This window comes from Magnolia sinica, chromosome 18 (genome assembly GCF_029962835.1).
Source record: "Magnolia sinica isolate HGM2019 chromosome 18, MsV1, whole genome shotgun sequence".
Classification (NCBI taxonomy): domain Eukaryota; kingdom Viridiplantae; phylum Streptophyta; class Magnoliopsida; order Magnoliales; family Magnoliaceae; genus Magnolia; species Magnolia sinica.
In genome coordinates this window covers 27,963,131-27,983,879 of record NC_080590.1, presented here as the reverse complement: position 1 = coordinate 27,983,879, position 20,749 = coordinate 27,963,131, and the positions used below count along the sequence as shown (strand labels likewise).

At 38.2% G+C, this 20,749-nt stretch overlaps 1 protein-coding gene across 4 annotated transcripts; it reads right to left on the bottom strand.

The window, feature by feature from the left end:
• Positions 1-892: 892 nt before the first annotated feature.
• Positions 893-18,432, bottom strand: LOC131232814 (uncharacterized). Of its 4 annotated transcripts, none has more exons than XM_058229297.1 (6): positions 17,965-18,432; positions 8,207-8,361; positions 7,788-7,854; positions 2,253-2,295; positions 2,017-2,117; positions 893-1,432 (listed from the first exon to the last, which is right to left on the bottom strand). In XM_058229297.1, exons 1-5 carry the CDS (start codon positions 18,302-18,304, stop codon positions 2,024-2,026), a joined length of 699 nt encoding a protein of 232 aa, XP_058085280.1. In that variant the 5' UTR covers positions 18,305-18,432; the 3' UTR covers positions 893-1,432; positions 2,017-2,023. The 4 variants fall into 4 exon arrangements, with proteins under 4 accessions (XP_058085280.1, XP_058085279.1, XP_058085282.1 ...); XM_058229296.1 differs by having other exon boundaries at positions 2,253-2,301; positions 17,965-18,428; XM_058229299.1 differs by lacking the exon at positions 7,788-7,854.
• Positions 18,433-20,749: the final 2,317 nt, after the last annotated feature.

Here is a 20,749-nt window from a genome sequence, read left to right as displayed (position 1 = left end):
ATTTGATTCCTAGATATATATAGACTTAGAAGATGCTGAAATTGTGTTTGGATGCATGGATAGCTGGTCCATGGTTGTTGAGAATATTTGCTTAAGAAAACCTCTTGGAAGTCGTTTTCCTTAAGATTGCAGAGCAGAAGCATATGTAAGAAAGATGATCAGTGGTGTATATGTCCGCACGATCTCAGCCATGTAGTAAATGGGCCCTAAAATATTAAAATGACCTCTTCTTAAATTGGGGCAATGTTATGTTCCATTAACTAGGGTACAATTGCAGTAGGAATGTGGCATGAAGAGCAATCCTTGTGGAACACTTCGTGACGCAGCTGCACCCCGACGCCAGGATATTCAATTCATGTGGAGACCCATGCCACAAGGAACCCTGACTCAAGCGACAGCTGCAGCCAAACAGTGGAAAACTCTCTCACACACGAACGTCTTTAACTTGGATGGTGTCCGTGGTGGACAGATGATGTGGGATCTGCAATCTCTGTTTTGCTCAGCGGGCCACAATTAGACCACCGTGACAAATCACCAAAATGATGAAAATATCACAACAATATTGCCAAAAATACACTAAATGATATTATGGAGAGGGCACCACATATCCTCAACCTGTTTCTGTATTTTATTCTTAACAGGACAACGGTTCATGGGTTAGACAGTTCCAAAAGAGAGGTTTCTCTAGGGCATGGCCCATCCAATCAGTGGTCTGATCTGCCAAAGCCAGGAGCTGACTTTTGTGGACTCAGGAACCAGGGCACCACATAACCTGGAGCCTTGAAACCGTACACATTGGGCTTGTTGATAAATGCTTCAAAACCAAAAGTAACTCTACCAGAAAGAATGACTGCAAACTTTCATGTTAGGCCATTTTCATGCAACTCATTCATCACCCAAAAAAAGGAAAAGACAAATCTATTCAGCTGATGAGTATATATTTACAGTATAAACTACCCGACAACTCCGACATTGTATACACATACTCAGGCCAATGGTCTGAAATCGACAAACAAATGTTGCCAATTGGAGGTTAAGAATATAACATAAATCTGATTTTGGGGTTGTGCCTCATCTACAGTGGTGCCCAGTGGATTGGATTGATGTACAGGGACGGCGTGCATCCAGCGGCTGTCTGCAAGCATATGGCCAATCAAATGCCAGAGTATCAACTTCACCCCAACCAAGTATCTAGTTGATGTTAGGATCTATGGCACAGAAATAGAACCTTATACAATCAGAACTTATCCGCAATCTAACGCATGATCACTTCTTGGATCCAATTGGGTCAGCCTTTGCCAATTCATATTGAATCGTTCGCATTACAAAATTAAGGCTTGAAAAGGAAACATATGGATTTGAAACACAGCTGGATGCTGGCGTGCACTCCACCTCATAGTATCTATGGTGCACTGCAGATACTGGCCTCAACCTGCAAGCAAAATTATTTACATGGTCAAGATGGTTGATCCAATGGGACCCACAGGAGATGATGAGTGATGTAACAAGACCTTATAACTCCTGACATAGATCACATGACAGAACCTACCAACATTTCAACCAAATTTTCATCATGTGTTCTGTAAATCTGAACATCTGTACAAAAAACTTTTATCTACACAAAATAACAAGCTGAATGGTACAAAATGTCGTCTTGCATGGACCATAGTCTCTTTCATTCAGTACTAGACTTTTTACTTCTTTTATCCTTTCTTTCCTGACAGTAGCCCATGCATGTTTCAATTGCATGAAAGACTACACTGCATCTCATGCAGGCAGTTGTTTTACTATAAGTGGGGCCACCATAACATGGGCTCTCATGAATGCTCACATTAAAGTGCATTGAAGTGGGTTGCTCTAACATGCATTGCCACCTGTTGCCAATGATGCTGCACACGTCACTGCCAAGCATTTCGAAAGACTAAACTGATCTGGATTGTCCTATACATGATGATTCATGACATGTAACAAGCTTTTGCTTTCAATGTAAAAAGCTTCGACGTGTCAAAAACGCACCTGATATTCAAGCGCCTGTTCTCCGACCCCATGCCCCATGGCCAGGTGTGAATATTTGCTTGAGCAGTGCCATTTTTGGAACATTCCAGTGTTCCACATGCCTGAAACCCCAAATGATATTGGTTACAAGAAAAAAAGGCGGCAGCCGGGGGGGTGGGGGGGTGTGGGGTGTGGAGAAAAAAAAACAAAGGACTGAAAGGTTCAAAATTAAAACAATATTATCAAAAACATGTTACCTGCACACTCTTCCAGATTGAGCGAAATAGTATTCAGTATATCCTGTAGCTATGGAAAAAAGAAATGACATTGTCACAATCAGCAAGACAGGAGCATAATAGAGAAGAATGATAACCCAACAATGCATGTGGTATAAAAGTTGCTCACATGCACTTGGTTCACACTTCACATAGGCAGTGGAATCAACATATATGAGTACTCAGTGCACCACCTACACAAAGCAATCAAAGCACATACAGGCACCTTTTTGGTACGTGAGCATGGTTGTAGCATTCTTCCCATGCTTGATTAAAAACAAAAACATTGTTTTGACCAGTTTCTATTAAATCTGCCAGCAACCAGTATGTATGGTAGATATGTGAACAGGTATTTTACAAAGTTCTGCCGAGAACTTGGACATAGCCCTCAGTTTTAAATTTGCGCAAGTTTCGCTCATAGTCCAATTATCCAATCCTTTGATATGATGGGACCCACTGTGAATGGTCCATGCACCATAAATCCCAATCCTAGCTATCAAAATTTTGGCCTTCTTACATTTGAATGTGGACAGTTGATGAATTGTTTAATTACCCATCTATTTCCTGGACACATTGAAGGTGACTGAGCCTCATTTTGTTCCAAATCTGATAAGCATCCAATGGGGGAGTTATCTTTAGAGATTAGGGTTACAGCAATGGCACATCATGATTTTAATCTGGAGATCGTTACCGTGGACACCCACATTCCTGAGCACCCATGAAGCTGAATACCCTTGCTTTCCAAATAGGGTTTCTGAAGTTGCAGAACTCGAGGACCCACGAAGGGATCCTGCAGAGGTTCATCTCAGACTTATTAGCTTCAGATGTTTTCATCCAAGGAGACTAATCGTCTAAAGGGGTTTGCAACCCCGGATCAGTCAGAATCTTTCTGGATTTCTCGAGATCTCTATTGACACAACACCTTCCATCCTTATCTGAACTCTCACTCTAATCTAATCAGAATCCCCAGGGAAGCTTGTTGAATATGGGCACTGACGTGACAGTTTTTTATTCACTTGAGCCAGCAGTGTTCAACACAGATGGGTCCATCTAGAGCCGTCCCCGAGTAACTCGCATCCACTAATTTCCCAGCGTCTATATAAAGCATTGTATTTGTTAATTTCAAAGCTATTAGACATAATTAGGAGAGTGGCTTGAGAAAGATGGGAGCCAACCGTTGGTCCCAGACTTGAAGCACATTGATAGTTGATTTTCACCAATTCTTCTTCTCTGTCAGTATTGTGAGTCAGTGTGCTTGGTCTAGCTTGCATGCTGCCAGCCACACCGTTTTGCTTTTCTTGATTCTTGTAAGTCTACCAGACCACGCCTTTACCTTTGCAGCCAATCTTGTTAAAGTCATTATTATATCATGAATCGTAATAGGGGTTGAATCGTATCAAATTGCAAGTCATCCATAACCGTTTTTCTTTTCTTGATTCTTGTAAGTCTACCGGACCATGCCTCTACCCTTCCAGCCAATCTTGTTAAAGTCATTATTATATCATGAATCATAATAGGGGTTGAATCATATCAAATTGCAAGTCATCCATAAATCATAAGTTTTTTTTTTTTTCTGATTTTCTTTAAAAAACAAGAAAAAAAATCTGAAAAATTAAAATTAAAAACTAAATCAGAAAAAAATTAAAAACTCATCAAACATTCATCTCCCATCATTATGCACCCAGAAAAGTAAACACATCATGATAGTGTTAAAGGATTCTTGTTTGTCCTTTATTTTTTGTCTTTCAAGAAATTTACCGCAAGAAACGTATGAGAATCATTTAACTCATGTCCTTTTTTCCTTTCTTGACAGTACAATTGCATTGGAAAAAGCGGCATTCGATTAAAAAAGTAAAATGGAATTTATTAAAATAAACCAATCGACCTGTTTTAAAAGATTCTTAAAGTCCCACCAATTTAAAAACCTAAAATTGAAGCCAAATAAAAAATTAAAAGAAGAAGATGAAGAGAGAACGAGTATAATTTGAATCATAAAATGGGAACCAAATCCTAAATCATAGGATTCCAATCACATAATTGCAGGATTCACCCAAAAAAGGGATTAAAATCCCTTTGCCTAAGCAGAGGTTATATTGGGAAGTATGGTAGGGATAGGTGGTTAATGATCCTGCCGACTGTGTGGTGGGCTTTATGGAGTGAAAGGAACAAGAGGCTATTCCAGAATTCCTCAAAATCTCTTGAGGGCAGTTGTAGACCAAATATTTTCGTCTATTTCAGAATGGTAACCGTTAATGGTTGGGTTCTTGTGGGTTGATCTCTTTTCTTTCCTTTTTGTACTCGTTTCCTACGTTGCTTTTGGCGAGCAGGCCTCATAGATCAGAATATTGGTATCGTATCGACCGATATGACCATATCATATCTGTATCAGCCAGATACAATACGCAATAAGGGTGTGTAATGCAGGGGCATTTTCACACAGGCTCGAGTGGGGTAGCAAGTGAGATGCGGGGACACACTCGGGGTAGGCAGCCCGTGTGAGGCGGGTGGCTCGTGAGATGCAGTACCCATGTGATTTAGGGCCCACGAGGGTGGTTCGGCCGAGGTCCTAACCCATGAGATGTGGGACCTGAGCTATGAGATAAAGGGATTGATTCGCCATACTCTAACAGTTCGAGCTTTTAGAGAAAGTGGTTAATTGTCCTGCATCAAATTGGTATCAGAGCGAGAGTTCTCGGGTTCGAGACTCCTCACCGGGGGTGATTAATGCAGGGGCATTTTCACACCGGGCTCGAGTGGGGTAGCCTGTGGGATGCGGGGATACACTCGAGGTGGGCTGCCCGAGTGAGGTGGGTGACTCGTGAGAAGCGGGCCCCACCCGTGTGATTCGGGTGGCTCGTGTGAGGCGGTGCTCATGTGATTTGGGGCCCACGAGGGGGGTTCGGCCAAGGTCCTAACCCATGAGATGTGGGGACTGGGCTATGAGATAAGGGATTGATTCGCCACGCTCTAACAGTTCGAGCTTTTAGAGAAAGTGCTTAATTGTCATGCATCAGTATGTATCGGCCCGTTATGAAAAAAGGGTACCGTATTGGCCGTATTGTTGTCGATATTTCATGGGCGTATCGGCTTCAACCAATACAACTAAAAAAGACTTCTTTTTCTTCTTCTTTTTTTGGCGTTTTTCTCTACTCCTTTTAATTTCTCTGCAGAGAGGGATTGTTTTCAATGCATTTCCGACCAAATATAGATCAGATTTGAAGATCGAAACTTGTTTTTTGCATTTCAAATCAAAGAATCGAAGCTCTCGGGTTTGGTTTTGCAAGAATCAGGAAAAAAAAAAAAGGTAAATAATTTTTTTTTTTTTTAAATCTAGAATCCTATCGAAACAACAATATAGACTATTTCAGTAAGATCTTTGGTTGATTTGATCTAGATTTGGGGTGTTTTCTTTTTTTCTTTTCTATTTTCTTTATGCAAGTTTTTTTCTGACAATTTTAGGAAAACGTTTTTCAATTAATTTTTTTCATTGATTTTTGTTATAAGGCTTGAGTATTAGAAGACTATGGATCTACTGATTTGTTGAAGATTTGGGAGTTTTACTCTTCTTCTTCTTTTCTTTTCTTTTTTTACATAAGTATTTTCTGAAATTTTCTGAAATAATCTTAAATTACTTTTTTTTTTTTCTTGTTATGAATCTCGAGGAGTATTAGAATATGAAACTACTGATTTGTTGAAGATTTGGGTTTTTTTATTTACACATGTAATTTCTAAAAAAATCATAAGAAAGTTTTAATATTTTTTTGTTTAATTCTTGTAATGATGCTCGAGGAGTATTAAAAGACTATGGATCTAATGATTTTACACATGCATTGATTAGAAAAAATATTTTCTACATTTTTTCTATTTTCGAGTTAATTTTTGGACATTTTCTGTTTTTAAAAATAATTTTAGAAAATTTATATTAATTAATAGATAATCATATCAACAATTTATGATATTAATTTCTAACATATATCAACAATTTATATTAAAAAAATTCAACACCACACCTTACAATAGGTCAACTCGTCAGGACAACATTCTTACCAAAGAATGGTCCGATGCACCATTGAATACATGATCAAAACACAAAAAAAAAAAAAAAAAGGGATCGATTCTTGCACATCTCTTTTCTTTCTTTTTTTTTTCTTTTTCTATTTTTCCAATATATTTCTGTATTTTTTTCTTTTTTTAAAATTAAAAAAAAAAAAAGACCGATACAAGCCAATCTAGCCCGATATGGCCCTGATACCGATATGCGACACCGTATCGTATCATTTTTCCACTGGGCTGATACAACGATCAATACTGTCATTCAGAACAATGGCAGGCTTTTAATAAAATTTCCATTAATCTTCAAAAAAAAAAAAAAAATCCCTTTGCCTAAGATTAAACTTAAATTGTAAATCGTAAACCATAGGTTTATGAAAACTATGCTTGCAGCCAGCCAGACTTTGTTTTGGTAGCAAAAATGGCATGCCCACCTAGTGTTTTAAATAGTGAATAGTGTGTAGCACAGTGATCAACCCTCTGATGCGTGAGGCCTAGCGTATAGCTTAAGCTATACATTACTGCTAGGTTTTTAATCAAAGTTGCGCTTCATTGCAGCAATTCAAGATATTTTACACCAAATTAGACTGATTAATAATGAAATTTAACAAATTTTCATGATATTTGGTACAACCTAACATAATAGGGAAGGGCAATGATTAAGTATAAAGGTAAAGGAGCAACAAAACTGATTTAATACTATCACCTATATTATTTTACTAAAAGCATTGAAAAGATAAACTAATTTTTATAGAGAATAGAAAATTGTAACAAATCATTGAAAACATTACTTGATCTTAATGTTGTAGTAAAAAATAACTTGTAATGTGAGTTATGTAGCATGTAGTGTACTCTATGTAGCATTTAGCGTATGCAAATTATCATGTAGCGTAGGTTACACACGACTCAAGCTACTTTCATAAGCTTCGTAACGTTACGGCTAAGCTACGCAACATAGCATAAGCTACACTCTACATAGCATAGCTATTTAAAACACTGTGCCCACCATCTGTAAGAGAAAAAACCTTCCTAGCAAGGTGTTTTCTTAATAACAGTGGAATCTATCAGCTCGACTATTTTCTGCCCCCTTCTCTGCTGTACCAACGGTAGGACTGAACATCAAGCACCTTTGCATCATCCAGCATTTTCATTTGCAGTTACCCTCAACAGTAGAGACCTGAGCGGAAGAACAAGGTTTTTCACAAGCCATTCCATAGTCGGTCCAGTGGTTTGATTACTGAACCATGAGGATCCATGTCCAGAAAATGAAAACCTAAGCCTATTGTACAAATTCTCAAGCTGACTACTGCATAATAAATACCTCATACTTAATAGGCAGCTAGCCCCGTGCACTAAAACAGCCGTTATATCACAATATAAACATCAGAATATGTTTCCGCATATGCCTGGCTCATGTAGCTGTGACAATAATTGACACTAATATTTTAGAACTAGTATTGAACATACCTGAAAGAACGGGCCTCCAAGGAAATGACATGACACAACTAAAACGCCAATGCCCAATTCCCTTATCCTGCATCGAGGCACAATTTGTTATCACAAGTTAGGTAAGGCCGCTAATAATTCATCTTTTACAACTTTGACTGGTGATCCAAGAATGATCAGAATTGCAGATGAGATTCAAAAGCCCACAACTTGTACCATAACACCAAGTGGGTTCGGGTTGGCAAATGGACCAAGCTGCCCTGAGCAAAATAAATTTAATTAGGCCCAGCCCTCTTGTCTGAGCAGTTCAAAATCTGGACCCAAATAAAATCCATGATGCCCATTGCTACCCCTTAAGTTGGTTGAAAGAGCATTGTAAGTTCTTTGTCAAACTAGTTCTTCATCCCAAAGCGCTAGAAAATTAAACTAAGCAGACTCACCTCAAAGTCTTCCCATTTTGTTAGTTTCATATCTGATTTTTCAAGGAGGGACCCAAAATTCGTACAATTTCGTTTAAAACGACGAAGCCCTCGGAATGAACCTGCTGGATCAGCAAATTCACAGTCCTCTTCGTAAGCGTTGAGTGTCAAATTTCCTGCAACATGAGAATTTATGGCTGTGACTATCATCAACAGTAACAACTTTCCCAATTAAAGTAAAATATCACAATCATAGCTAAATACATATTTTGTACTATACTGCACAAGGAAACAGATCTTTGCCTGTGATCATTCATATAACCATGACAGTATCCATATAAAGAGTTCTTTTCTAATGCAATCTCAAACACATTATCCAACCAGAATTTATGCATGTTCCTCATATACAAATCTATGTTCTACTTGTAAATTTGTTGATGATAATGTTCAAAAGCAGTACCCGAAAAAAAAAAAACTAATATCAATTATTTTATTGTAGAAAGTTAGGATTTTCATCATAGAATTCCTCAGGAATTCTTATTATATATATATATTAAAAATGATAGACTTTTTGCAAGTACCAGAACATGCTTTTTGTAGGCTCAACTGACCAAAATGCACTCTCTACCTTTTCTTCTAAAATCTGGAGGTTGAGCATTATGGGGCCCATGTGGTGCATGACATCCATCCCTTCCAACAAGTGCAACACACCATGATGATCAGACAAACAAAAAACTCAGGCCTATCCAATCATTAGGTGGGCCATGCCATAAAAACAATACACACGACCCAAAAACCTCCAATTTATGTGTGACCCACCTGGTGATTGGATCTGCCTGAGTTGTAGATCCTATGATGTTGGATGTCATACACACACCACATGGACCCACAGTGCTCTACTCCACTTTTTAGAAGAAAAAAGTAGGCGAGGGCAATTCGGTAATTTCATTGCCTAAAAGCACTTTTTGTACCTCAGAAAGTCAAGGCATTGCTTGGTAAAACCCGAATTCTTGAGGAATTTTGCGGTAAAAATCCCTAGAAAGTTTGACTTGTTGTACGAAAAAATTCATGTACTCTGCAATGTTTGAAAAGCCATGGAGGCTTACGCCCCAAACCAAGGCCAAAGGGACACACCTCAAGATGCAAAAATTTTATTAAAGAAGAACAAAAGAGGAAATACAATGCTGATGATGAGAGATCATCACAACAACCCCTCAAAAGCCTCCATAGAAGAACTAGCAAATATAAAAGAGGATATTGCCCATTCCGCAATGAGACTCTTGGCTTTTAAAAGACCTTATCTGAAGAGTTCGATTTCTCACAGAAAGGCATATTGTTACACTCATGCCAAATTGACCAAATACCAACAAATAAAGAAATCCACTATAGAAACTTCCTTTTTCTCCCATGAATATCAGAATGACACAACGTGAAGAAGTCAATTATAGAACGATGCATCACCCACCCAACCTTTAACAAATAAAAAAATGACTACCAAATCTTCCGCGAGAAACAACAATGCATAAGTAGGTCATCCATAGATTCAATGTCTCAAAGGTGCAAGAGACACATGCTTATTCATCTCCCTCCCTCCCTCATATATATATATATATATATATATATATATATATATCGACGGGTAAATTTTATTAGAGAGAAAAAAAATAGAACCACAAGGGAAAAAAAAAAATTTTAATACAACATGGAGAACCATCTCCTATCTATAACAGACAACGACCCAGCACTGGTTCCTGCTTTGGCAAGGGCATCGGCCATACTATTCGCACCCCTGTTGATTCTTGAAAATTTCACACACTAATTTTCTAACAGCTTGAAGATTTCCTCCAGGATATTGGTCAACCTCCAGGGATACGCCTTTGAAACCGCCCAGGAGATGGCATTTGTTGAACCTCCCTCAACAAGTGCCGGGAAACAATTGTGGACAACAACCACTTTGATCGCATTCAGAATAGCTGCAGCCTCTGTGAAATTAGAATCAGCAATGCCAATCGGGCCTGAAAACTTGACAATCACAACCCCACTGCTAGAGCAGATAGCCCGTCCCCTCCCAACACTTTGAGGTTTTCTTTTAAATGGTAGTAAGAAAACATTTTTCTATCAGCTAGATATCCAGCCTTCCTCTCTTAGTTGGGTGTGTGAAACAGACCATAGTTGAGGCTCACATTGAAACCATTCACATGCAAACATAGTCCCCCCAAAGTATTAACCCAAGCACAACTATTACATCCATGCCTTGAAGGGCGAGCTATGAGCAAGCAAATATATGGTCAAGGAGGAGCAGATAGTATTCTATGTACCGATGGTATCGACTAATACTATCATAACGGAGCCCACTGACATGAGATACATGGGGAACTGAAAATATCTCTTGTAGTGCAGTAAATATCACATTTATCGTGTGACATATAGCAATTCGCAATGATATTGTGATATATCACATAAGGACCCTTTCTGAAAATCCATTTTATTATCTATACATGCAATAATATCGCTTGCATTGATCATATGGATTGAAAATCCTGCAAAATCCGCATAGTTGTTTCAACTCAGAACACAATTTTGGAGGAGAAATCATGATCCGGGAGTGGAAATGCCCCAGGATCCACTCTGAGAAAAAGTTAAATTAAAGTTTAAATTCGTTTCTTTTGTACATACTAGGGAGAAATAATTGCAACTTCGTATCTATGTAATTTCTAGGACAAAAAAAGGCATGACCCATGAACAAAATGTCAGCTGCATAATCAAGATCTGGGAGAAAATTAGGCTTGTTTTATACAGTGTAAGTCAATGGACAGCCAATGGCCTGACTCAGTTTACTGGCATGACCCACGTAATGAATGGATTGCTTGGTTTTTAACAGTAAAAGATCTTGATGGCGTGAACCATCCTTTGAACGGCTCGGATGTACATCACACATTGGTGGAAAGGACCCATATGTTATCAATTTTTCTCCCCCACCACCACTCGTGACAAAATAAGGCAGCTTGAAATATCCATCATCTTATGAGGACTAAAATGCCATAAAAATGCCCGCCAAAATATCCATTCTTATGGATAGCTAAGGCCACAGGACCAACCTATCATGCATTGAACATAAAAGCCATACATATGGTGCCATGTAGATGACCAAAATTCGAAATCGTCAGTTCAACACGAGCCATGTGTACCTTCAATAAGATAACACATGTTGCTCGTGTTATTCTCATAGATTCACCCATGGGTTTGCAATTTTCATGGATAGAGAGCTAATTCTTAAAGTAGAAGTGATCTAGTGGGCTATGTGTTTAGAAGCCTTCCCATGCATGTAGCTACATTTGGAGTAAGTTCGCATCCACATCATCCATCTGACCATCCATTCCAATTCACTCTTCTTCAACTACCATGCAAAAGTCTGACAACCAAGTGGTCCTAAACAAACACAAAATTCACCACAAAATGTAAGATTTGCTTGTAAATGACTCACAGGATGTAACTCACTCACAGGTGAAATTTCACACCCAAACACCATATGTGAGTTATAGGTAAGTCACTTCTCACTAATGGAACTTACAGGCATCCAAACGACCCCTATAGGTAAATGATTTACAGGCTGTGTTTGGATGCTAAAAAATGCCTAGAAATCATTTACAGCTTTTAGCCCCATTTGATTTCCCAACAAAAAGTTGTGATTTTATTTATAGGCTATCCATTTACAACTTAACGGCGATAATTTCGAACGTCAGAGAGACGAATCCTAATTAGATCAGAATTTTTTAGGGCCTACATCCCAATTGGACCAAATTTTATTTTTGGGGCCCACATCTTGATTGGACTTTTTTTTTACCCACATCCTGATTAGACCAGATTATATTTTTAGGGCCCACGTCTTAATTGGAACCAATTTTTTTGGGGGGCCCACGTCTTGATTGGACCCTTTACTTATTTATTTATTATTTTATTTTTTTGCTTGACCCCCACCCCAAGGATGAAACTCTTGAGTTAATTAGACCTAATGGTTTAGTTACTTGGGGTGGCCCGCATCTTGATTGGACCAAATTTTTGTGGGGCTCACATCTTGATTGGACCAGATTTTTTTTTAGGCCCCACATCCTGATTGGACTAGATCGTTTATGGTTAACCATTTTATATTTAGTCATTTGTCCTCACAAAAGGGCATTTGAATTCTTGAGTCCACTTCTATAGCTCACCTAAATGCTTTGTTTAACGTGAGAATCAGCCCTAAGCTTTATTGAAATGGGATCAACCTAATGATCCATCTTAAATGAAGCTCTTATATGTTATTTGAATATTTTTTAAGGATTTAACTCTCCAAGCTATATCGTGAGTGAATACCCAATTACAATATATAAATAATTCACAGGCTATCCAAACTGTTGAGAAATAAATATAATTTTTGTAAAGTTGTAATAGTGTGGGAAACTAATATTGTAAAGATAAAAGTTTCAAGAGAGTCACCTAGAATGTTCATGGTTTTAAATTCATACGAAAACTGGCATGAGTAGTTGGGGTAGGTAGAATCTCATTAAATGAAAATAAAAGTGTAGAAAGAACCCCAAGGGCCTATATATACATGTAGGGGAGCTTCATTGTAAAACAACAAGTGAGAAATATTCAATACAAGTGAGTTTTTTCCATTTCTATTCTTCAAGTCCTTCCTCTTGTCCTATTTCTTGCTTATGTAAAAGCCTAAGAGTGTCAAAGGCCTCTTTACATACAACACAGTAGTATCAAAGCTAAAGGTCCATAGATGGCAAATGGGATGATGCCGTTTAAAGCTCCTCAGCTCACCAAAGACAACTATGAGAATTGTTGTATCCAAATGAAGGTGTTGATTGGCTCTCAAGATGTATGGGAAATCATTAAGAAATGGTATGTTAAGCCACACGATGAAACCGCGTTACCCCAAAATCAAAGAGAGACTGTACAAGATGCAAGAAAGAGAGACAAGAAGGCTCTCTTCCTCATCTATCAAGAAATGGATGGGGCCGCTTTTGAGAAGATCACGTGCGCCACCACCTCAAAGCAAGCATGGAGTATTCTACAAAACTCGTTTAAAGGGATTGATCAAGTGAAGAAGGTACGTCTCCAAACTCTTAGAGGTGAATTTGAAGCTGTGCATATGAAAGAGTCAAAATTAATTTTAGATTATTTTTCAAGAGTATTGGGTATTGTAAATCAATTACGAAGAAATCGTGAAACTTTGGATGAAATTCGTGTGGTTGAGAAAATCTTACAGTTTAAGATCCAAAGTTTGACCATATTGGTGTAGCCATTGAAGAATCAAATGATTTGGATTCTATGACCATTGATCAACTCATGAGATCTTTACAAGCTCATGAAGAAAGAATTAATAAGAAGAAACAAGAGTCGTTGGAGAAATTACTTCAAACAAAGCTCACATTCAAAGATGACCAAGAAGATTCTAAAAGTCAAAGAGGTCGAGGATGAGGCCGTGGTCGAGAAAGAGAAAGAGGAGGACACATCTACAACTTCAAAGAAAGAATTCAAAATTATCATCATACAAGAGGACACATAAGAGGAAATTTTACAAGGCCAAGGTATGAAATCTCGAGACAAATTTCAAGTTCAATATTTTGGTTGTAAAAAGTATGGCCACTATGCTCATGAATATAGAAGTCGTACTAACCATGTTGAAGAGAAAGGTAATTATGTTTAAAGGAATGAAAATGAAGAGTCAACTGAATTGTTGGCTTATAAAGGTGATGAAAGAGGAGAGCAAAACGTGTCGTATCTTGATATCGGAGCAAGCAACCACATGTGCAGGATGAGCATGTTCATCGAGCTAGATGAATCAGCAAGAGGCCATGTCACATTTGGAGACTCGTCTAAAATTCCGATAAAAGGGATAGGTAAAATCCTAATCCGTTTGAGAAATGAAAATCATCAATTTATCTCTAATGTTTATTATGTGACGGATATGAAAAATAATACATTGAGCTTGAGGCAACTCTTAGAGAAAGGCAAAGATATTCATATGAAAAATCGTAGTCTTTTAATAAGAGACCAGAGAAGTAATTTGATTGCTAATGTGACCATGTCAAATAATAGGATGTTCGCATTGAATATTCAAAATGATGTTGCAAGATGTCTGTATGCTTGTTTGAAAGATCTGTCATGGCTTTAGCACTTACGATTTGGGCATCTAAATTTTAAAGGACTAAAATTATTATTCAAGCAAAAGTTGGTGAGGGATTGTCATTAGTTGATCATCCATAACAACTTTGTGCAGGTTGTGTTCTTGGCAAACATTTTGGAAGAAGATCTCCAAAAGAGGCATCAAGAAGAGCCACAAAGCCACTTCAACTCATTCATACGGACGTGTGTGGGTCAATTACTCCTTCCTCACTTAGTAAGAACAATTATTTTCTCATTTTTTATGCTTTTAGTTGAAAAACTTGGGTTTATTTCCTTTTTTAAAAAATCCAAAGTTTTTTGTGCTATAAAGAAATCCAAGGGTTTTGTTAAAAAGGAAAGTGGATTACATATTAAAGCCATGAGGTTTGATAGAAGCGAATTCACATCGAAAGAATTTGAAGCATATTGTGGAAAACATGGGATTCAACGTCCTTTAACGATCCATACACGCCTCAACAAAATGAGGTGTCCGAAGGAAAGAATAGGGCATTTCTTAACATTGCTCGAAGCATGTTGAAGAGCAAAAGAATACCTAAAGAATTTTAGGCAAAAGCGGTAGATTGTGCAGTTTATTTAATGAACCATTCCCCTCACAAGAAGCGTGTGGAACAAAACACCACAGGAAGCATGGAGTTGAAGAAAGTCGAGCGTTTCACATCTGCAGGTTTTTAAAGGCATCGCTTATGCACATGTGCCTGATCAAAAGAGGTCCAAGCTAGATAGCAACAATGCAAAGTACATCTTCCTTGGCTATAATACTTGCTCCAAAGGCTACAAATTGTATAACCCAAGCAATGAAAAAATGATTGCAAGTAGAGATGTTGAGTTCGATGAAGAAGGCACATGGGATTGGACTACAAAGGAAGAAAACTATGACATCTTTCCTCTAGAAGAAGATGATCAAGTGACACGAATGCCCGCTACTCCACCTCCATCTCCAACTTCATCCACTCATGGTGAGCCACCATCATCATCTTCATCAAAAGAAAATTCAAGTGAAAGGCCAACGCACATGAGAAGCATATGGTAGATTTATGAGGTAACCGAAAATTTAAATGATTTTACATTATTTTGTCTCTTTGCTAATTGTGAACTAGTAAGCTTTGAAGATGCCATACAAGACAAAAGGTGGAAAGAAGCCATGAATGAAGAAATCAACTCAATCGAGAGAAACAATAGATGGGAGTTGGCCACTTTAATAAAAGGGCAACAAGCAATTGGAGTCAAGTGGGTGTTCAAGGCAAAGAAAATTGCGAAAGGAGAAGTTGAAAGATACAAAGCAAGATCGATAGAAAAAGAGTATAACCAACGACCCAAAATTGACTATGATGAGATATTAGCTCATGTTACTCGCTTGGAAACTGTAAGGTTAATCATTTTTCTAGCCACACAAAAATAGATGGACAATATTTCAAATGGATGTAAAATTCGCCTTTTTAAATGGATATCTTGAAGAAGTTTATGTGGAGCAACCATTGGGCTATGTTAAAAAGGGGGCATGAAAATTAAGTATTAAAATTGAAAAGGGCCTTATATGGCTTGAAGCAAGCACCAAGGGCATGGAAGAGTAGAATTTATCAATATTTCCAAGAAAATAATTTTATCAAATGCCCATACGAACATGCCCTTTATACTAAGGTGAATGAAAATGGATATATTTATTTGCATGTATATAGATGACTTGATTTTTACAGGAGATAATCCAAGAATGTTTAAGGAGTTCAAGGAATCAATGGTTCGAGAATTCGAAATGACGAACATCAGCCTCATGTCATACTTCATTGGCATAAAAGTGAAGCAAATGGATGAAGGAATCTTTATCTCTTAAGAAGGCTACACAAGATAAGTTCTCGAGAAATTCAATATGTACAATTGCAAGCCGATAAGCACACCCATGGAATGTTATCTCAAGTTGACAAAGTATAATGAAGAAGAAAATGTGGACTCCACACTCTTCAAGAGCTTAATCAGAAGTCTTTGATACTTGACATGCACAAGACTGGACATTCTATATAGAGTTGGGCTAGTGAGCCAGTACATGAAAGAATCAAAATCTTCTCACATTAAGACAACTAAGAGGATTCTTCAACATATAAAAGGTATAATAAGTTATTGTTTGCTTTATTCATCATCTTAAGACTTTCAACTTGCAAGCTATTCAGACTGTGATTAGGGATGAGACGTGGATGATAGAAAAAGCACATCTGGTTTTATATTTTACATGGGAGAAATTGCTTTTACATGGCAATCAAAGAAACAACCGATTGCCACTCTTTCAACATGTGAAGCTAAATATGTAGCCGCAACATCGGGGGTATACCATACAATTTGGCTAAGGAATCTTCTCAAATAGATTCAAATGCACCAAGAGGAGCCTACAAATATCTATGTCGACAATAAGTCCTCCATTGGCATAGCAAAGAATTCCGTATTTAATGAGGAGCAAGCATATCGACACTCGCTTCCACTTCATCCAAGAGCATATGAAGAACAAGAAGATCGAGCTCATTTTTGTCGCATCACAAGATCAAGATGCTAACATTTTCATGAAACCCGTCAAAGCCGACATCTTCAACAAGTTAATAAATATACTTTGAATGGTTGATGGAAGAAAATTATGCTTAAGGGAGTGTTGAGAAATAAACATAATTTTTATAAAGTTGTAATAGTGCAAGAAACTAATATTGTAAGGATAAGAGTTTTAATAGAGCCACGTAGAATGTTCATAGTTTTAAATTCATATGGAAATTGGCATGGGTAGTTGGGGTAGGTAGAATATCATTAAATGAAAAGAAAAGTGTAGAAAGGACCCCAAGGGCCTATATATACATGCAGAAGGGCTTCATTGTAAAACAACAAGTGAGAAATATTCAATACAAGTGAGTTTTTTCTATTTCCATTCTTCAAGCCCTTCCTCTTGTCCTATTTCTTGCTTGTGTAAAAGTCTAAGAGTGCCAAAGGCCTCTTTATATACAACACAGACAATCACTTGCTTAGGGCGTGTTTGGTTTTCCAACTTCCCGTGTAATGCAAAGTAAATGAGCCATCATTATCATTTCAATGTCTTTGTTTAAACAACAATTACAACTCGTAAATCAAAAGTCAAATACACTCGTAAAGGAAACAAGTAAAGAAAATTGTAATCATTATATTTTTACATTATAAAACTACCAGTTTTTTACAGTGATCTCCGGTGAAACAAACAATGGTAGCAAACTCATCATTGCAATCAAATGTAGGTGATGTCACCACACAATTATAGAAGTAATCATTGCCCATTTCCAGCCATTTACCATTGTAATTGGAAAACTGAAACACCCCCTTAACGCCAAACAGGACAGGCTGTTAATGATTTACACCTTTAAAACAATTACCACTTAAACCATTTACACGCATCCAAACGAGCCCTTATCATGAAATGTCATGAAAGAACCAGTGCCATGTTTTTGCGTGTGTTTGGTTGCACCCAATATCACGAAATTTCATGAATTTTGCACCAAATTAGACTGCTCAATGATGAAATATCATGAAATTTCGTGATATTTGGTGCAACCAAACGCAGCCTTCAAGAACCACGAAAACGCTATTTGAATTTCTCGAACCTGTGACGAAGTAAGACCGGCCGAAGTCCTCCTTGATGGTTTCAACGACCACACCACGATCGATCACTCCCAACCCGTCAAGCTCTACGTCCGCAGTTTCAGCAACAGACTGCGGCCGTGGCCGAAAGAAGGACGCAGCAATGCCGAGCAGCTCGGATCCGTACCAGGCCACCTTGAGCAACGCATTGTCGGATTGGGACTCTCGATCGATGGGAGATTTCGGGTTCTGGGCGTTGCGACGGAAGTTGCAGGATTTCCGGCGCGGCTCCGGCGAGAAGAAGCCGGCGAGGCGGCGAGAATGGAGATTGGGGGCGAGAGAGACAGAGAGAAGGGAAGACATTTGGGGAAGCAGAGAGGAAGGAAAGCGTCTGGAATTGGATTTGGATTTTGTTCGCCATTGCTATCAATTCATCTGGAGTGAATGAATAGCAGCCAGTGACATTGCACGGTGGGGTTACATGCGCACCGTCGTCGAATAGTAGAAGTGTGATGCTAACTTGCGCAGCTGGTGACGAGGGTGTAAATGGGCCGAGCCAATCCGAGCCGGGCTCGGGTAACAAGGGAAGGACGTGCACAGCCCAGCCCAGTTAGGTGATACAGGTTTTGAGCTGAGCCAGGTCAGGTCATCCATACCAGCCCATTGGGAACCTGTATGGGCAAGCTGGGTCCCCTATGGTTCAACCCAAGCCCAACCCATCTTTTCAAATGGACCGCATTTTCAAACCTCCACTGCCATACCTGATGATGGTCGGTGACGCCCAAGTCGGGCACGGATCAACTCGGCCCACTTCAATGATGAGGTTTTGCCCTGCCCTATCAAGAATAGCCCATAGGGCTGTGCAGCATTTTCTAAAAAAACACGGGGTTTACCTTCAATTTCTCACAATATGCAAAATAGCAGCAGCAGTAGTTTACCCGTATTTCATCAAACACTAAAATCAAAATACAAGAGTAGTTTGGTAATGTAATGTTTTTTTTTTTTTAGTGATTTGTTCCATATCCATACCTTCCTCGCCACCCGCATATCCTACAGAGAATGTATGCACCCGAAACAACATTTGGCTGTGTCATTTCATCGAATACTTGGTGAGCAACATCAATATCAAAATAATTGAGTCATCAAATTGGTTCGACCTGAGTTCGATTCAAGTTGAGGTTTGATCTAAGTCAATTCAAGCTTAGACAAGCACAGCTCAAAAAAAATTTCGAGCTCCAAAAATCAGTTCGGCTAGGCTCGAACTCAGTTTCGAACCGAGTCGAATCGAGCTTTTTCGAGTTGAATCGAATGAGTTAACCGAGCTAAGTTGGTTCATGTACAGCTCAACCCATAGGTGATGGAGTGAATCTAGACCGTCCATCTGTTGCGTACTTGCCACAAATGAGTTGCAGTTGAACATCAAACGGAACTGATGCCATCCATATGGGCAGCAGCATTCAAATGGACAGTCAAAGTTAAAATAGATTCAGCTTAAGTACTCTGACAATTTGGTAAATTGTTAATTTCATGATGAGCTCTTCAAAGTTTTATAAACATGGAATGCAACGATATCTGAAAATATATATTACAACTCATAACATTCATTATTTGTTGAGTAATGTAGTGGAATAAACTCATGGGAATCTCTCCATGCACATCGTTTCATTAATTCGGACGATTTGGACCGTCCATTAAGTCTGGTATACCTTGAAAATTTCAGACTGATCAGACAATCCAATCTTTCCAGTCAGTAGCATGAAAAAAGGATGTAGAGGATTATTAATAGCAGATAGGCCCAGTCAGGATGATTTAACCATCTGATGATTGTGATTCTTGACTGGGAGAGGTACATAGTCCACAAGATCATTACTCTTATTTGTTATCAACATTTTTCCAAGATGGACGTGGGACCCACCAGTCTTCTGGCCATTATCTTGGCATGATCACCTGTTCAACGTAATTTTTATTTAATTTTTATTGATCGAAGCGTCTTTAATCTGTTATTGAAACATGATTATTTTTTTTCAATCAACAACCTTATCAATTTGATCGAGAAAATTCGAAAATTCATATTTGCTCTCTGGATACTTTTAGACATTGTCGATTCGATCAACAGATATGTTAATTCGATCAATGGTCTGTTGAGTCCTTTCAATTCAATCAACAGTTTGACTGGCAGTTTGCATAAGTTTTGCGTAAGTGTGTATTTTGTTTCTAATTATGTATGAGGTGTATAAATACCATGTTAATTACACTATTAGAATTTTAAGACATGAAATAGCATAATATGAGAGCTTGAGAGTGAAGAGTTTTGAGAGGGAGAAAGCCAAGGTTTTTGATTCGTAAGTTGTTCCATCTCTTGTAACCTTTTAATATAATGAATTGTTCGCCGCTTTGTGCCGTGATTTTCTTTTTTTTCCGCAAGGATTTTTTCACGTAAAATTCATGTGTTATCTATGGTTGCTTAAATTTTCTTTCTATATTACATTGTTTGATTCTATTTGAGGTTACTTCTGCGCCCAACAGGTCGAGTTAGGGCTTATTGTGTTTCCATCAAGTGGTATTAAAGCATACATTGGGTTTTCTAAATGAATATGTAAACATGGCATATAGGGGATTGAATGTGAAGTTTGATACGAAGAAGTTCACAGGTAAAAACAATTTTGAATTATAAAATTTGAAGATGAAAGCCTTCCTAATTCAACAAAGACTTCAGCATGCACTCCTTAAAAAAGTGAAACATCTTGAATCGATGAAGGAAGGGGTTTGTGATAAACTTGATCAAAAGGCGATTAGCACAATCCAATT